The sequence below is a fragment of the Sparus aurata genome, chromosome 2 (assembly GCF_900880675.1).
Source record: "Sparus aurata chromosome 2, fSpaAur1.1, whole genome shotgun sequence".
Lineage (NCBI taxonomy): Eukaryota > Metazoa > Chordata > Actinopteri > Spariformes > Sparidae > Sparus > Sparus aurata.
Genome location: NC_044188.1, coordinates 7,207,063 through 7,223,086, shown reverse-complemented (window position 1 = coordinate 7,223,086; position 16,024 = coordinate 7,207,063). Strand labels below are relative to the sequence as shown.

The following is a 16,024-nucleotide window of genomic DNA, read 5'->3' as shown; positions in this document are numbered from 1 at the left end:
GCTCCTGACCGGGCCTCAACTCTAAGGAAACAAGGAAACATCTTTCTAAATAACGTAACCTGCATCAGAGTATGAGTACCGTAGAAATTATGGGACTGGGCACCTCGAATAGAAGCAGGAATTAGATTTGCCAAAATGAAAAAAATAATTAATCTGTTCAACCTAGAAAACAGGAACAAACCCCTTCTTATAAACACGCAATTAAGATTAATTCTTGCAACCTAAGATTGAATGAGCAAACACCTCAATGTTAGTTCATTAATTTGATTCAGTTAATCTATTATTTAGCTGCATTTTTTTTCTAAATTATTGGGCTTTGCGATTCCAGACTCAGACATTAGCCAAACACGGTGAATTATAAATGTCTCATTGTACAACAACAGGGACAGTTTTAGCAGGAATTAGGACACCAGTCGGAAGTAAATCTGTTGTCTATTTTTACGGCTGCAGGACTGATTTCAGAGTTTTCCGGGAATATTATCGTCAGTGTCATGGTTTGCTAATTTTTCATTTCACTTCTCTCTATGTCATCTAGCCTGTTTTTCCAAGTTTTACAATCTCAACATCATGATTAAAGATACATTTTAATTGGTTTTGCCATGCCTTCCAGGCATTTATTCTCTAAATATTCTGCTCAGTCAGTCGTTGTGAACAAGTGACTGAATCGCTTCATAACTCTTGGGCTAAAAAGTTTGAGCACTCAATTTAAAAAACGAAAAATAAAAGTTTTGGCATAATTTCATTAGGTGGACCTTCAGGGATACCGTGAAACTTGAGAGAAGGCAGGAGTGGGTCTCCGTATTTCCTATAAATAGAAAATGATTCATTAAAGCTTCACAACACTGGGGAGTTTGGGATTTATTAAATGGGCTCCAACCTTTTTGTACTTTATATCCCTAGACACAATCTGGTCAACAGCATATCAGCAGGAGCCGCGTAATTAAATTTTGAAAACCGCAGGATGAACTCAAAGTGATGTTTTACATTGCTACACCCTGCAATATTGCAGATAGCTTAGAATGTATTGTATCACAGGCGGAGACATATTTGCCCAAATTAGGACCTTTATTCTAAAAGTGGCGGTAAGTAGTTTTTGGTGGTTTCTGCACCACAGGCAGATGTGTTTTATAGCATGCACACAGCAGCGAGCTGTAATCAAATCACCAGAATCCCAACTAACATCCCAGACAATAGTAGCGTGCCTGCAGGCCCAGCCCCACAGGGAATCTTTAATTATCTCTTAACACGGTAAATCTGGAGGCTCCTCGCAATAAACTTCCCTGCAACAAACAACATGTTGCATCATGTTTCTTATTTGAGCCTCTTGGATAATCTGGACAGCCGCTGTGTGCCAATCCACCTGCAAGGCGTTTTCAGTGCAAAGTTTTGGCTCCAAGCTTCTCAAACCACCTAAACGTGACCCCTGGTGGCCATGCAGCTGAACGACAGCTAAAAGGCTAAATGTCTTCATTAGAATATGAACAGCATCCTTACTGAGTGAAAAAGATTTCTGTGTCATTCAAGTTCAATCCACTAAGTAAATCCTTTTTGTCATTCTCGGTAATCTCTTAAAATCTGATGTGTTATTACAAAAAGCAATCCTTGTTTGTTGTGTCAGCCTAACGACAGCCTACTACAATGAAGATATCAAACTTTCTGACTGATTTTTAGGTTAATTCACAAGATGAGCTGCTTTGTTTTTTGTTTCATGTCGATCTAATGGAAAATTCATTATGTGTATTATTATTACTAAAACACTGCAACACCAGATTGCAAAGATCGTCCCGACTTGACAAAAATAGGTTTTATTTTTCAGAAAACACTAATCAAATACTTGTTCTGCAACTTATTTTAAGTTGACAACAGCTTTGGGATCTGGTTAGGCAATAACTGCGAAGGTTTGTTGAAAGAATATCTGAGAAGAGGCTGCACTTTGGCTGTAAACCACACGCTCTTCAAATAGGCTACAAAGCTAAACCACAGCTATGTCTACATGGACTCAGCAAAATGTGTGTTTTCCCAAAATCCTGCTGTAATTGAATGAAACCAAAAGAAGACACGTTGAAAAAAAAAAGCATATAAAACATAACTGCACTGACGCCATAATCTGTTTGGTCAAAGAATGCACGGATAAAATACAGTTTGTTTTCAAATAGTTAGAAAATTCCAGAATACAAAGAAAAAGACATGAGGACTCATTCATCATGACACTCAAGCATAATATATATAATACTACATATTGTGTTATTCATTTATGAATATAAATAACACAACAATATAAATGTCTCCTGTGAGAAAGAAACAGCAACCAAACTGATATAAAAAATTGAACATATGGGGTCCAGAGCTTTGGAGACTAATATTAAACACAATGCAAACATTGCTCCTCCTCTGTGATTCTGCAAATATTTAAATAGATACTAGGTTTGTAAAGAAATATAGCTGTAGGAGGAAAGTACAATGACCAAAGATGTGTGTACTATAATCAGCTGTATAACTCTGAAGGATGCAGCAGGGGGTAAACAATGCGGAACTAAAGTTCTGCTGCACGCGTTTCCGACCGGATGACACTTTTCGTTGGACAGTTTTCTGTTTACGCCTCAACGTGGGACGCTGACAGAACTTGTGTGGCAGGGAAATGATAAAAACTTAAAGCCAGTCTTTTTCTGTTTTTACGCATATTAAAATGGGTAAAAAGCGCCCCAGCGAAGACTCGCCGGAGTCAAACACTCCGGTGAAGAAAGAGAAGGTTCCGGAGTTCAATGGGACTGTGTTTAAAGCCATGCTGAAGGAACCCAGGACAGCCATGAAGGGTGAGTGGATATGTACAGTTTGTTACACGCAGTCAGTTTTTGTGTTGTCTCTTTAGAGCTCTCCCGTCTTTCTTTGGTCAATTATTTCCTTTTATCGCCTGCAGGACTGCAGACATTTATATCAACCGCCAAGAAGCTGCCGTGCCCTGACCTGTACGATGTGGTCGAAGGTTACATTAAAATCTCCATGGAGTGTGCAGAAATATTCAAACTGTTGGAGGGAGAAAAGCATGCGGAGAGTGAGGTAAGCTGAAGCACTTCTCTCAGTGGATTGGACCGACCTGTTCCTCGCCAGGTTACGTTCTGATGACGTGTTTCCTTCTGGCCAGATGATGCTGGTCTTTGAGAGCCTGGAGATGATCCTCCTGAGGACTGCCAGTGACCTGTCGCACTTCAACATGGTTGGCAATACGATTGTGAAAAAGACTCTTTCTAGCTGCGTGAAACTTCTGCAGGCCTCCTTCCATTCAGAGAATCACAGGTTGGTGGGATTACTTTAAATGTCACTCCTCACTCACTCTCACAGTTTATCCAACCCATGGCCTTCATGTTGTGTTTTTATGTTGTGCACAGGTTTGTCCGTCAGTGCCTCAGTCTGCTGTCGGCGCTGGTGTCTCAGGGTCCAGAAGCTGCCAGAGAGGTCCTAAGTCACATTCATGTCAGTAAAACTCTGTCCGGGCTGGCAAAGAGGAAGGACAAGAAGGTGTGATGAAGCATAGGACTGGTATAACTCTCAGCTTTGAAAGTAGTTGTCTGTTTGTTTACATTCTTCCCTGTACATTCTTCAGGGGAAACCTGATGTCCGCATGGCTTATATCCAGTTCGTGCTGTCCTTTTTGGTGTCGGGAGATAATGCTACTGTTGGACAAATATTAGAAATTAAAGGTAATATTTAGATTCAGATTTACAGAATGTACATTTCAACGTACGACCTAAACCATCTGTTGATGACGTGTTCTTTTGTTTTGTGTCAGAACTCCTGCCAGAGATCAGTTTGGGTCTGAAGGAGGACAGGATGTCCATGGTCAATCTGATTCTGTCCACACTGAAGAGCAGAGTGAGTGCTCAGCAGCTCACACGTTCCGTCTAACAGATGAATGAATGAATGGACGAGCTAACTGTTGTTGTTTGTTTGGCTGCAGGTTGTACTAAACAAAGGCATCAGTAAGACGCAGAAGGTGCGTTTTTTCACACCTGCCGTATTGGCCAACATTGCGTCTCTGTATAAGTGGAACGGGATTGTGGATGCGACCACTGACGACAACAGAGTGAGTCGATTCTCTTGTGTTTGTTGAAATACGTTTTCTCTTGTTCTCCTCAACCTGTAAGTCTAAATTTAATTTCTTCTTTAAGATGGAAGAGGACTCCGAGCATGCTGGGATATCTGTCATCCGGGAACTCGTTCACAGCTTCCTTCTTGACCTGTGTTGCTCTCGTAAGCACGGTATCAGCTTTCATGACGCCAGCTTTGGCACCGCTGGCAGGTAAGTAGTTAATATGTCAAGTTTGCTTTACCCCCTCCTGAAGGGTCCCAGTGCTGATCAGAGGATTTCTGCTGTTTTACAGAGCTGGCAACATCGTCCTGCTTCAGTTCTTGGTGGGATTAAAGCAGGCCACAGAGGATGAACTGGTGGCTGATCTGGTGGTGAATGTGCTGAAAGGTAGCCCTGACATACTGGCCAGATACTTTCAGGAGACTCAGTATTCATACACCCCCCGCATCAAAAGTGCTTGGCAGGACAATGTCAAGTTACTGAAAAAGGTAACGCTTCCTGTGGTATTTGATTTTCAAGAGACTCTAGCTGGTCGTTTTTCCAGAGATAATTAATTTCCTGTGAATTCGTATGCCAGATCTATGAAGCCCAACCAGAGGTGTCCACAGTCTTCCAAGCTTCTGAGGTCGTCCCTGTCCCTCGCTTGCTTTCCATGATTATGGTGATATCTCTTCCTCCGGTCTGTAACAAGGCCTTCTTCACACAGGGCCTCAGTGTAAGTGACAGAGCCTCATAAAGTGGTTCATCAGAGCTGTAGCTGCAGTACCACCAAGCGCTGAAAATGTGCTTTGTCATGTAAAACAAATATCTCCTCTTGTATCCAACAGCTTGCCAACACAACAGTGCAGCTCACAACTCTGTCCATGATCAATTTCCTCCTGAAAAGAGCCAGTAAGAACATGGAGTACCTTTTGGATAAGTCTGAGTGGCACCACTCGGATGTTTACACCCTCAACATGATGGACGAGTTGGTGCAGCAGTACAGGGAGACACTGAGCAAGGTAAGCTCAGGGAAAGAGCTGTATTAACACACCCAAACAGTAACGATGCACCATTAAACAACTGAAGTCTCCCATTTTTCATGCTCTGTCTTAGATTTTGCCCGATATGACGGGCATAGTTTCAAAGTGGCAGTCACTTAGTAAGAAGGAAAAGACGAATGCTGAAGAAAAAAAGACCAAAACTGAAGAGAGTGCTGCACAGACGGATGATAAAAAGGAAACGCCTGGTAATAACACCTACAGAAAGAGTGTAACGCTTATATTAACCAGTCCTGTGAAACAACAGGGATGGCCTGAAAAGACATCTGATTGACTGTGTTGTTTTTATGTGGAGCAGTTGCTGAGACAGCTGAGGTAATCCTGCTGAAGGCTCTGATTCTTCAGGTCATTTGTCTTTACCAGAAAGTAGTGCCACATCTGGTGAGCCAGTGCAAATTTGACTTCAGCAAGCTCTTTAAAGGTAATTTTAATCATTGACTTTGTGTTTAAGTTATATGTTTTAATTATGATGCATGTAGTTCTTCAGCAATTCCTTACAATGCTTATTATATTCCCCTATCAAGGGATTGTGTCAGAGACGGGAATGAGGGAAGAGGTTCCCCCAGTTCTGCAGCATCAGATACTGCAGTTGGCCTTGGATCTCCCTGCGAGCAAGTTCTCCTGGTTCCGCATACAGGTGAGGATTATTGCTATTACTGCTATTTCAACCTGCATTCTCAGTCAGTGTTGGTTTAAATGCATTGCTTTGTAATCAGCAATGTGTCTTAAGTGTTGTGCTTTTCTTCTCAGGATGTTGCAGATACAGAATCCTCATCGGGAGAGAAGTCGGTGCTTTACCTGCTTCTCAAGATGTTTGTCAGCAGCAGCAGCAGCCATCTGAAAACCTCCACACGGATGCTGGTTCTAAAGGTGGGAAACGTTTTTTCTTTCGCATGCATACATTTACTTTTAGCTTGCTTTACATGTGAGACATTGGCGTATAGATACTTGAAGTAGCTTTAAATCTTCCAGTCAGGCAGGAATGAGAATTCTCACCCCATAGTTCACTTTGGAAAACAAACTATAAGTGGGGGTTTTCTTTATACGTTGGAAGTACTTGTCATCAATAAAAATGAGATAAAAGTAAAACTCTGATACACTTTTTGAATACATGAGCAGAACTCCCAGTAGTTTCCAAAATTAAAAGTACATCTTGGAGAATGAATTATTCCATCTGAGGGCACAGCATCATTTCAATAAGTTATGTTAGCAGTTCTTCAGCTGCATCAGGGAACCGTTCAATCCTTGAAATTAAGAAAAATAGTTTCCATGTAACTTTAAAGAGCCTCATACATAGTGATTCTGTGATAAAACTACATATTTATGAAGTTGCTGTAATAAAGTGAGAACAGCATACGCAAGTGCATTTTAGTTAATATTTTACTGCAAAAGTTTTTTTTATAAGCTTTAAAAATTCTCCCAATAGTATTGCTAAAACTCAGTGTTAGCAAAAAAAAAAGAAAAAAAAGTGATGGCTGTACTTCCTGCCTTGTGTTCAGGTGCTTAAGGACAGTGGGGTGTTTGAATACACCTGGACTGAGCTTGAGCTCTGGCTCGACCAGCTGGCCAGAGTGGAGCCAAACCGACAAGAGACAGTCATTCTGTTCCTGGAGAGGGTGAGCCCATCTACGAAACATCATCATTGTAATAGACTATTCTGTCTATTACAAATGATAAGACATTTTGAATCATGATTTAGTAGTTGCCATGGATAATAAACTCATGGTCTCTTACTCTAGGTGTTGGTGAAGCTGGTGTGTAATTCTTACACATACACAGATAAAGTTGCCAGCCTGGTCCAGGAGGCAGCTTACCTGCAAGCTAACCTCAGTAACCAGGAGGGCGACGCTGCCAGTATCCCGGTCTCGCACATAGATGGTGAGCACTTTGAGATCAGAGAGTCAAAGTCAAATAATCTTACCACAGTAAGCATGTCTGTGAAACCTACATTTCTGAACATGTCTTCCAGACGTGTTAGACATGCTGGATGTCATAATGGATGGCAATGAAGGTGAGATGGAGGAGTTTGGGCCATCTCTGAGTGAAGACCTTATTATCCAGACCTTCCCCTTCAGTGTGGTGGTACCTGCTGCTCTGGAAGCCCGAAACAAACTGCCAGCAGAGAAGGGTAAAGCACCTCTGCCTCAACTGGGGCTAATCTATAATGTTAAGAACGGAACCACTGGGGTGAAAGTAAACGTCGTTCTTTTGAAAATGCACACTTCTAGTGGTGTGATGTTCTGTTAACTATTTTTCTTCTCTTTCTCAGGGGTGGTGCATGAGTACTTGTCTGCAGTGCTTTCTGATGTGCTGCACTGTCAGAGAGAGCCGCTCCCTCTCTGTCTGGCTCTGCTGCAGTACGATAAAGAGCTTGTGTCTTCTGAACCCTCTGCCCCTCCTCATCCCTCCATCATACACCTTCATCAGTATTACTCCAGATGGCTACCAGAGCAGTGCCGGGAGGAGCTGGTCAGTTCCTGATGAAACCAAAAGCTTCTTTTATCTTGAAGGGTCTCATACCTTTTTCCTTTTATGTAGAAAATAACGGTTCTCTCTTTTCACAGTTCAAGTCCTCTGAACGCCAGTCAGTGGGATTGACAGCAACCACTTCATTCACTGCCGTGATGAAAGCTGCGTATGCTCAAGGACCGAGCTCTTTGCTTGAGGACGCCTTCAGGAAGGATGTGGAAGGAACCCTAGCTTCCATGTTGATGGCTGAGTTTCCAGTAGCAATCAAGCAGGTTTTACTCTACATAAAGTCAACAGTGGAAAACCTTGGCACGGTAAGAGCACAAAAAAAGCTTCTAGCTACTACCTTAATGACTAAGCTAAAAATATATATATGTTTATCATACATCATATCCTTCTGCACAGTTCTCCAAAAACATTGGAACTGCACCTCTGGGGACCTTAATGGCAATACTCCAGGATTTGGTGATCAAGCTACAGAGCTTTCAAGAGACCACAGACTCTGAGCCAGCAGCGGAGAACTCCCAAGAAGGATCAGACCTCTTCCTGGAAATCAACCAGTCATCCACAGTAGAAGCCAATAAAGAGCAGGTTCGGGGAATAGTTCAGTTTGTACAGTGACTTTTACTTGATGGGTTTTCTTTTTCTTCAAACTGTGACTGATGTTTACAAGTTCAATTCTACTATTTTTAGTACAACTGATTCTAATATGGCACCCTCTGTGTTTAGATCCTTCTTTCTTCACTTGGCTCCATCTTCAAGCATCCATGTTTGGAGCAGTGGTTTCTGGCTCTGGAGATGGCTGCTTTGCCTCCTCACACGCTGAACCCCGTCAGACTGAAGCATCTGTGTGCTCAGCTGAATGATGACATTCTGGCCCTGCTGAAGACCAGCGCCCCCACTCTCCGTGATCTGGGTCACCTGGAACTTATTAGTAGCTACACGGAGTCTATAGAGAAAGCTGTGCTCAAGGAACTGACGGAGAAGGTCTCCCAGGCCACAAAGAATGAGTCCAAAGCTTTCCAGGCCCTCCTGTCTCTGCACAGCTACATGGACTCCTGTAATCTGAGGGAGGTGGTCTCCAAGTTGCTACTCCTCCCTCAGGAGAGCCTAATGTCCCCCAGCAGTAAGGGCACGCAGGCCGAGCTTAGCGTCTACGGTTATGCAGCAGTGCAGATCCTCACAGAGGCTAAAGCTAACTCTTCTCAGGACCACAGCATCTTTCTGTCTCAGTCACACCTCCATGGCCTGGGGACCCTGCTGCTGTCTTGCTCCAGTCCTGTGTTGGAAGCCTTCATGCTGCAGACTCTGTCCAGTCAGCCAGGCAGTGCCAAGCTCCTCCACACAGATGTGCTGCTGCACTGTCTCCAGTCGCCTCTCCCAGACACTCAGGCCATCAGCTCTCTGCTGCTGCAGAACTGCTCCACACACCGCCTCTGCTTTGAGTTGTGGTGCTTAGAGCCAGCAAACATGAAGAAGCTCTCAGACCAGACAGAAATCTTCCTTCCAATCATCAACACCTACCTACAGGTGGCAAGTAGAGAGGATCCGGCCAGGCCCAAAGATGGTTTGTGCTAAAACAAGATCTCTCTTGTCTGAAAGCATACAGCGCCATGATTTGTGTCACTGTTTTTTTTTTCTCTCATTGCCACTTTTCCATTAATTCTAATATGCTGCATGTGCTGTGTTTTTATAGTTCAAGGAGAAGTTTTAAAAGCCTTGAAGCAAACACTGCTCGCAGAATTATCCGAGTGTGTTCTGGGAACGCTGACAGAAGACTCTGGGGCCCAGCTCACTGAAACACTCTCCAGTCTGATCAGACTCTCTGCAAACATGAAGGACACCAGGGACTTGATTAACAATCTGCCCAATGCTCTCCAAAAAGTGGACAGTTTTGAAAGGTTTGATCTAACTCTTGACACTTAAGTAAATTATCAGTGTCTTAAATTATTAGCTAAATGTTGCTGTCTCTTCCAGGTGGCGTTTAGTCGATGTTATCACTGAGAAACTGGCTGATTGCCCAGAAGAACAAGAAACCTGGAGGAAGTCTGTCACCACTGCTGCCCTCAAGTGTCTCATCGCCGCTTACAGTCACTCTAAAGATCAGGCTGCCTCCCCGTCAGAGCAGGAGAAGAGCATCCTGGAAAGACTTCAACAGCTCCTCGTGGGTTAATGTTCCTCACACATGCTGCACACGTTTTGTTTTCGCTTGATTCGTTTTATAATTTGTCTTGTTTGTACAGACTGCAGCTGAAGACATCGCTGCATCTGACTGGAACAGTTTTGTCAAGAATGGACTGAAGTAAGATATTTGCCTTCATTCATTCTGCTGGATTTTCATGCATCACATCAGATTATTGTTTTGAATCAGTGACCTAAAAGATATTCTCCCTCTGCAGATATCGCTACAGAGATCAACACTTTCTGAACACTCTGAGCAACCTGTTGGAACTGATGTATGGTGGCAGTGAAGTCCAGAAGGATCTGATACCTTTGTCCACCCTGCACATGATGACCAGCAGCCATTCTCTGTTCCTGCCCACCATGTTGGACTCTAACGAAGAGTCTAGCAGTTGTCAGGCTAAAGGTACATATGGAGTAAAATATAATGGAGAAAAAACATGAAATTACAAACCTGAAGCTCTATTACTTAGTTGTTTATTTTTATATTGAACACATTTTTTACATCATTTCAGAATCGTTAGTCTCCCTCCTTCTCTGTTTGGTGAAGAAATGCCCAGCAGTCTGTAACATCAGTCACTTTGTCGTACTTTTGGGAGCATATGGAGCTACACTGAGTACTTCAGGTAAAACAGGAAATCTAAGTACTTCTGGGTTTGTGTGTTTGTTATCTTTCATTCCTCTCACATCTTGTTTTGTTTTGCAGACCAGAAGCTGTTACTGCTTCTTCAGGAATACGAAAGAAACAATGTCAGTCTGCTGAAATTCCAGTAAGTTATGTTCGTGTTTGTAAGTCGTACATGCGACAAGCGCATTTGTTATTTGCAAAGACTGAATATGTGCGTTTGATTGCAGATCCTTCTTGTGGGGCCCAGCAGCTGTGGAGCATCACAAGACCAGGAAAAGTCTGGGAGCCTCCCTGTGGAAGCAGGAGAGCTCAGACGACCTGTTGGCCCTGCTGAAACCTGACAGGATGCTCCAGACTATTTCACACTTTCCTCAGCAACGCAGAATCTTCCTGCAGGTTGTTATTTTTCCAGAAGAACATTTTTATGAAAAAATGTACCTTTAGGGGAGACACTATAGGGGAAATGGGTAAAATATTACCATGACATAATAGATATCACCATAAAGCTTCCCTAGATGATTAATTACATTAAGACAATTGTTTTTTTATCACAGGTTTTCTGATATTTAACTTATAAAAAGTCGAGAAACGTCACCTAATTTAATATGCAATAATAGTCTGAAAGAAGACATATTATATTGTTGTAGAAAATAGCCAACAATCTCAAAAGTCACCAGTGTATCAAAGAAAAAAGTTTTCCATCTGTAGTTTCCCACCTTAAAGGGTTTTTTTCTGGTGATGTCAATCCATGCTGATTATGTTTTAAGCACAGAGAGGAAATAGTTTCGCTTCATCACAAATGAAATCCCATCCATCTTCATTGTGATTGGTGGCTGCATAATAAGTTGGGCATCTAAGAAGGAATGAGAGAAAAAATGTGTTTTTTGTTATTTTTTCTCTCATAGGATGGTAAGGAGCTGCTGTACAGTAACGATGCCACAAAGGACCTTGGGAATTTGTATGATCCCTGTTTTCTTTTGCCTCTATTCAGCTCGATACTGCAGCCAGGTGAATATAATATAACATATTTAAAGCTTTTGAAATCGCTCCTAATCAGTTAAGGTTATCACTGCTGTCATAGTCTGACATTTCCTCTTTTCTACGTGACAGAATGTGTGATCGATTGCCTCAAGTTCATATCCACTCATGCCCTCGGAGTGACTGTAATGGCTCTAAGCAGCTACGACTCAAAAGTGAGAGCGGCAGCGTATCATGTGCTGAGCTGCTTCTACCAACATCTGGAGGGAGCTCGAATCAGGGAGAAGAGACAGGTAAAGTGTCAGAGGGAGATGGTGTGTGAAATTTTGAATACTGCATGTGTGGAATTCACCTCCCACTGACGGCTTGTTTTTATCAAATAGCTGCTGTATTTGCTGGATACTGTGAAGAATGGAATCCGACAGCCGAATCAGAGACTTCCATTTGTCCTGACCACTTACGTCACCAAAGTGGCTCAGCAGATGCTCAGACCTGGTGTGTAACCCTGAAAAAATCCCTGACCAGAGCAATGTGATTCATAGTGTTTACATAAGGACATAGGATTTTTTCCAAACTAATTAGAAACTTTGGATGATTAAATTTGAATCTTTTTGTATGCCCTTCTTGATGCAAGTCAATATACATTTTATGTTTTACTATTGCCTGCTGCTAACTGACTTTAACCCTCCAATCACTGCCCTTTTATCCTTATGCTTCCTGATTTCCCAGAGGACCACATGTACGTGGTGTTGAACAGGTTTCTGCTGTCCCATCAGAGTTTGGACTTCAGGAGAGTCCCTGAGTTCTTCAAGCTCTTCTATGGCTTTGACCTGGAGGTAAATGATGATACAATTATAAAAATAATGATAAACAGACGTTTATTTTGTTTTCGTCTACTGCAAGTGATTATGAATGACTGGTAAATTCCACCCTGCTAAGAATAAATGACGTTCCAAATAAACTCGGCCTACATCAACAACATTTAGCCTTCATCTGTTTGTTTTTCTCTGCTCAGGCCTTTTTATAGAATGATGTCATCTGTCTCTGTGAAGGACAGTAAACTGGAAGTCTGACTGAGCCGTCTGTTTTTTCTGCAGCATAAAATGGAACGCGAGTGGATCCTGAGTGTGCTGGAGGAAGGGATAAGTGATGGACACTGTTTTGAGTTGTGTGACCAACAAGGCATCTTTCAGACCCTTTTAGGCTTCAGCAGCAGCCCCTTGTGTGATGAACACTCCCAGGTACACACTGTGGGATTCATAATGTTACACATCAGCAGATAAATCTTAAAACTATGTGACCAAAGAAATGAATAACAGTACTAAATTAAGCTGAAAACTAACGAATAAATGAGGAGATTGATGCTCTGAAGTGCACTTCAGAGTGCAAATAAATAGGATATTTATGTGCATTTATAATGTGCATTTATTTCTCATGTATCTGTCTCCAGGCACAGATTATAAGGGTGTTGTGCCAGGCCGCTCGTGTAAACAGAGCAGCTTATAACCTCACCAAGAGCTGTGGGCTCCTCACCTGGATAATACAGATGCTTGAAAGAAGGTACACTTGACAAGAACATTCATATTACTACAATGATTTCTTCAGTCAGTTTTGTATTTTCCACACAACTCTTTACTAATTATCCTCCTCAGGAATCTAGACCAGCAGCTGCTCAGTGCCATGATAGATCTGCTCCATGTGCTGTGGTTTACTAACCTCGGGCAGAAAGAGAAGCATGCAGATGAAGCCAAGACTTCTGCCTCCTCTACGGAGGAGAAATCTCAGAGCCCTGTGAAGTGTCTCCCTCTGCCACTCATCAGTGAATTCCTGTGTGTGGCATCAACTATCAGCCGACACCTCAGGTAAAAACTCAAGTTTCAAGTCGATCTTCAGTCACCTAAATTCAGGGTTCGTACAAATTTCCACCTAATTAATCATAAGATGCACTGTTGACAAAAATTGAGATGTCAGCCAGAATGTACACTTAATTAATGTCAGCCGCCTTTTGGTCAAGGACGTCATTGTTTTTTTAATCTCCTCCTGGCAGGTTGTGCGTGAAGGCCACTCAGCTCAGACAGTTTCTGCAGACTCTTTGCTCAATACTGAAGCATCGTGAGACAGCTCTCAATGTGAACAAACAGGCTGACCGGCTAATGCTCCACCCGCAGCCTCTCCCCTGCACCGAAGCCCTCGCTCTGCTTCTCTGCTGGGCCTCCCTGTCCCGCAATACAGCGCTCCTCACACAAATACAAGCCTTGTCTGAAAAGCACAAAGTAAAGGAATTGCTGGGTGAGTGCCATTAAGTGTATTGTTAATTCTGCCATACGGAGGAGACTGCACAAATGTCATTTGTCATGGTTGTATTTCTGCCAAAGGGGTGGACAAGATACTATAAAGGAAATAGTAACTAGCTTTGTTAATTACATAACTCTTTTTTTTTTTTTTAAAGGGCAGGTCCATCATGTTTTGTGTTTTTGAGACTCTTATATCATTCTGTAGCTTCTCACTAGTGTTTCTTGTAGGAATTCAAATTCTAGTTCAAGTCTGTATGTTTGAGCATGTTAGGGCATCAGTGCTTGATGGAATAGAATGCAGATAGTCAGTCTTTAAATTTTAGGAGTTATCTGAGCAATTAAAAATTAAAGGTAGAGCCAAAAGGTTCAGGACCAATAGTGAAACCCACATTAGAACGTTTTCATCATCCTGGTCTGTAACACTGAGAGCAGCTCCGGTCAATAACTGCTCCAGGTTGGCTGCACTTTTACTGACCCCTGTGTTCTCATCTCTGTAGGGGAATGAATAGGAATGAGGCTTAAAAAGACTCATGTTGTTATATGTGATGATGTTACATGCTGGACTCTGCGATTTTTCCATTACAAACAGTGGAGGATTTAGATCTTGTTCTGTTTCACAGTATCTAAATCATTCCTTTTATCTTTCGTGGCATAAACACATTTTTGTTCGTCCTCTTCCTCAGGGACGGGGAAGGATAAAACCCGAGGTAAAGGCTCCTTTTCCAAGGTCCGCACAAGAAAAGACAACCTGGCAGAGGATGCTGAGACAGAGAAACAAGAAGAGAGTCTCCTGACGGAGTGTAAATCTTACCTCAGCAGAATCTTTGTTCACTGGGAACCTGTGTTTCCCCTCTCTGAACTCCAGCTGGCTCAAACAGGAGACAACATGGAGCCCAGTCAGTTGGCCAGTGATACTGCGCACCTGCTCACCAAGTGGTCCCTGAGGTGTTTGGTGGAGGACTCGTATGATGAAAACAGGACAAAAGAATTCTTGCACTGGGTCAAAAAGGCTGTGATAAAACACAAGGAAACTGTGGATGTTGTGTTACTCGACCCTGGCTTAAAGGCCGACCTCCTTCGACTCCACCATCAGGCCTTTGAAGCTCAGTGTCACTCCAGCATGTCAGCAAGAGTGGAAACCTTCCAGCTTTTTACCAACATCATGATACACTTACTGGAGACCCAAGGCCACCTTCCAGAGCTGCATCAGGCAGTCATCTCTGCCTGCCTGCCAGAGGCCACTCTCGATCAGTCTCGGCATGGTAAGAGCCGGCCACCGCTTTCACAGACTGCTAGTGTGCATTATAAACAATACTTCATCAATAACGTGATAACACTGTCAGAACACTGTGCCTCTCTTAGAAACTACATTTTCCACTCTGTACTTTGAAATGATCTCTGTTGTCCTGACACACTGGAGTTTCAGAGAAAGCCATTTTTAAATATTTTTGCTATTTTTAATGACACAAATGTGTCCCATGACTGTTTATCACTGTGCTTCTTTTGATACAGATTCAGGCTGACTTTCTTTCATGTATTGAAATAACATTACAAAAACATTAACTTTGTCCAATTAAGAAGACTATTAAAGTGGATAAAGACATAGATACATTTTGCAGAATTTATTAAAATTCCCATCGAATAAGCAAAATGTTAATGCACCACCCCATGACAACTGGTAAATTATTCAAAACTGCTTCTGTGGTAGTTCCCGATACAACAGTGTCTCTAGGACAGTATTTTCCTACAACACACACAGACACACAGACACAGACTTCCAAGGTAAAAACAATATGAGCTGACGCTGTCGTGGCTTTTTAATGAGCACAAGCATGTTTATTTTTTCTATCCAAAAAGCCAGATAATGACATCTTGCAGGAGTGTCCTTCAGGAAAATAACTCAGTTGTAATAGGTGGAGTATGAATTAATCAAGCTTCTCATTTTCTCTTCTCCAGAAGCTGGGCTGTTCCTGTTGTCACTGTACATCAGTGAGTTGTGGAGCGGAGCCACTTCAGCGGAGCTGTTCCTGTCTCATGTCACTCTGGTGACCAGAGCCAAATGTAAAAGACAGAAAGCCTCTAAATCATCACTGATTCAAACAGCCATCAGAGCCATCTGTGATGACATCATCAGTATGAAGAGTTAGATGTGACATCTGACCACGACTTTGTTCTTTGTAAGAAGAAACCTTATAGTCTTTCATTTTGCTGCTTTGTTTGCTTCTTGTAAAACGTCTGAAGGTATTTTGTAAAACCTTTTGTAATAAAATATCAATTTCTGAATATATTACACATTTTGGAATCTTTTTAACAAACTCTTAAAATGTTTTAATTGCATGTGAATTTT

General features: G+C 42.3%; 1 protein-coding gene across 1 annotated transcript; it reads left to right on the top strand.

Annotated features, from left to right (window-relative positions):
- Window positions 1–2,573: 2,573 nt before the first annotated feature.
- Window positions 2,574–15,967, top strand: urb1 (URB1 ribosome biogenesis homolog). Its single transcript, XM_030392216.1, has 39 exons — window positions 2,574–2,813; window positions 2,918–3,057; window positions 3,143–3,294; window positions 3,387–3,516; window positions 3,602–3,698; window positions 3,788–3,870; window positions 3,956–4,081; window positions 4,167–4,297; window positions 4,380–4,575; window positions 4,665–4,802; window positions 4,915–5,088; window positions 5,183–5,315; window positions 5,426–5,548; window positions 5,652–5,764; window positions 5,878–5,997; window positions 6,627–6,743; window positions 6,867–7,005; window positions 7,097–7,255; window positions 7,397–7,596; window positions 7,692–7,910; window positions 8,002–8,187; window positions 8,326–9,163; window positions 9,293–9,497; window positions 9,574–9,760; window positions 9,840–9,898; window positions 9,996–10,183; window positions 10,293–10,403; window positions 10,484–10,547; window positions 10,633–10,801; window positions 11,311–11,413; window positions 11,516–11,676; window positions 11,767–11,878; window positions 12,113–12,219; window positions 12,481–12,624; window positions 12,834–12,943; window positions 13,036–13,245; window positions 13,431–13,672; window positions 14,361–14,939; window positions 15,634–15,967. Exons 1-39 carry the CDS (start codon window positions 2,687–2,689, stop codon window positions 15,822–15,824), a joined length of 6,783 nt encoding a protein of 2,260 aa, XP_030248076.1. The 5' UTR covers window positions 2,574–2,686; the 3' UTR covers window positions 15,825–15,967.
- The last annotated feature ends 57 nt before the right edge of the window (window positions 15,968–16,024 follow it).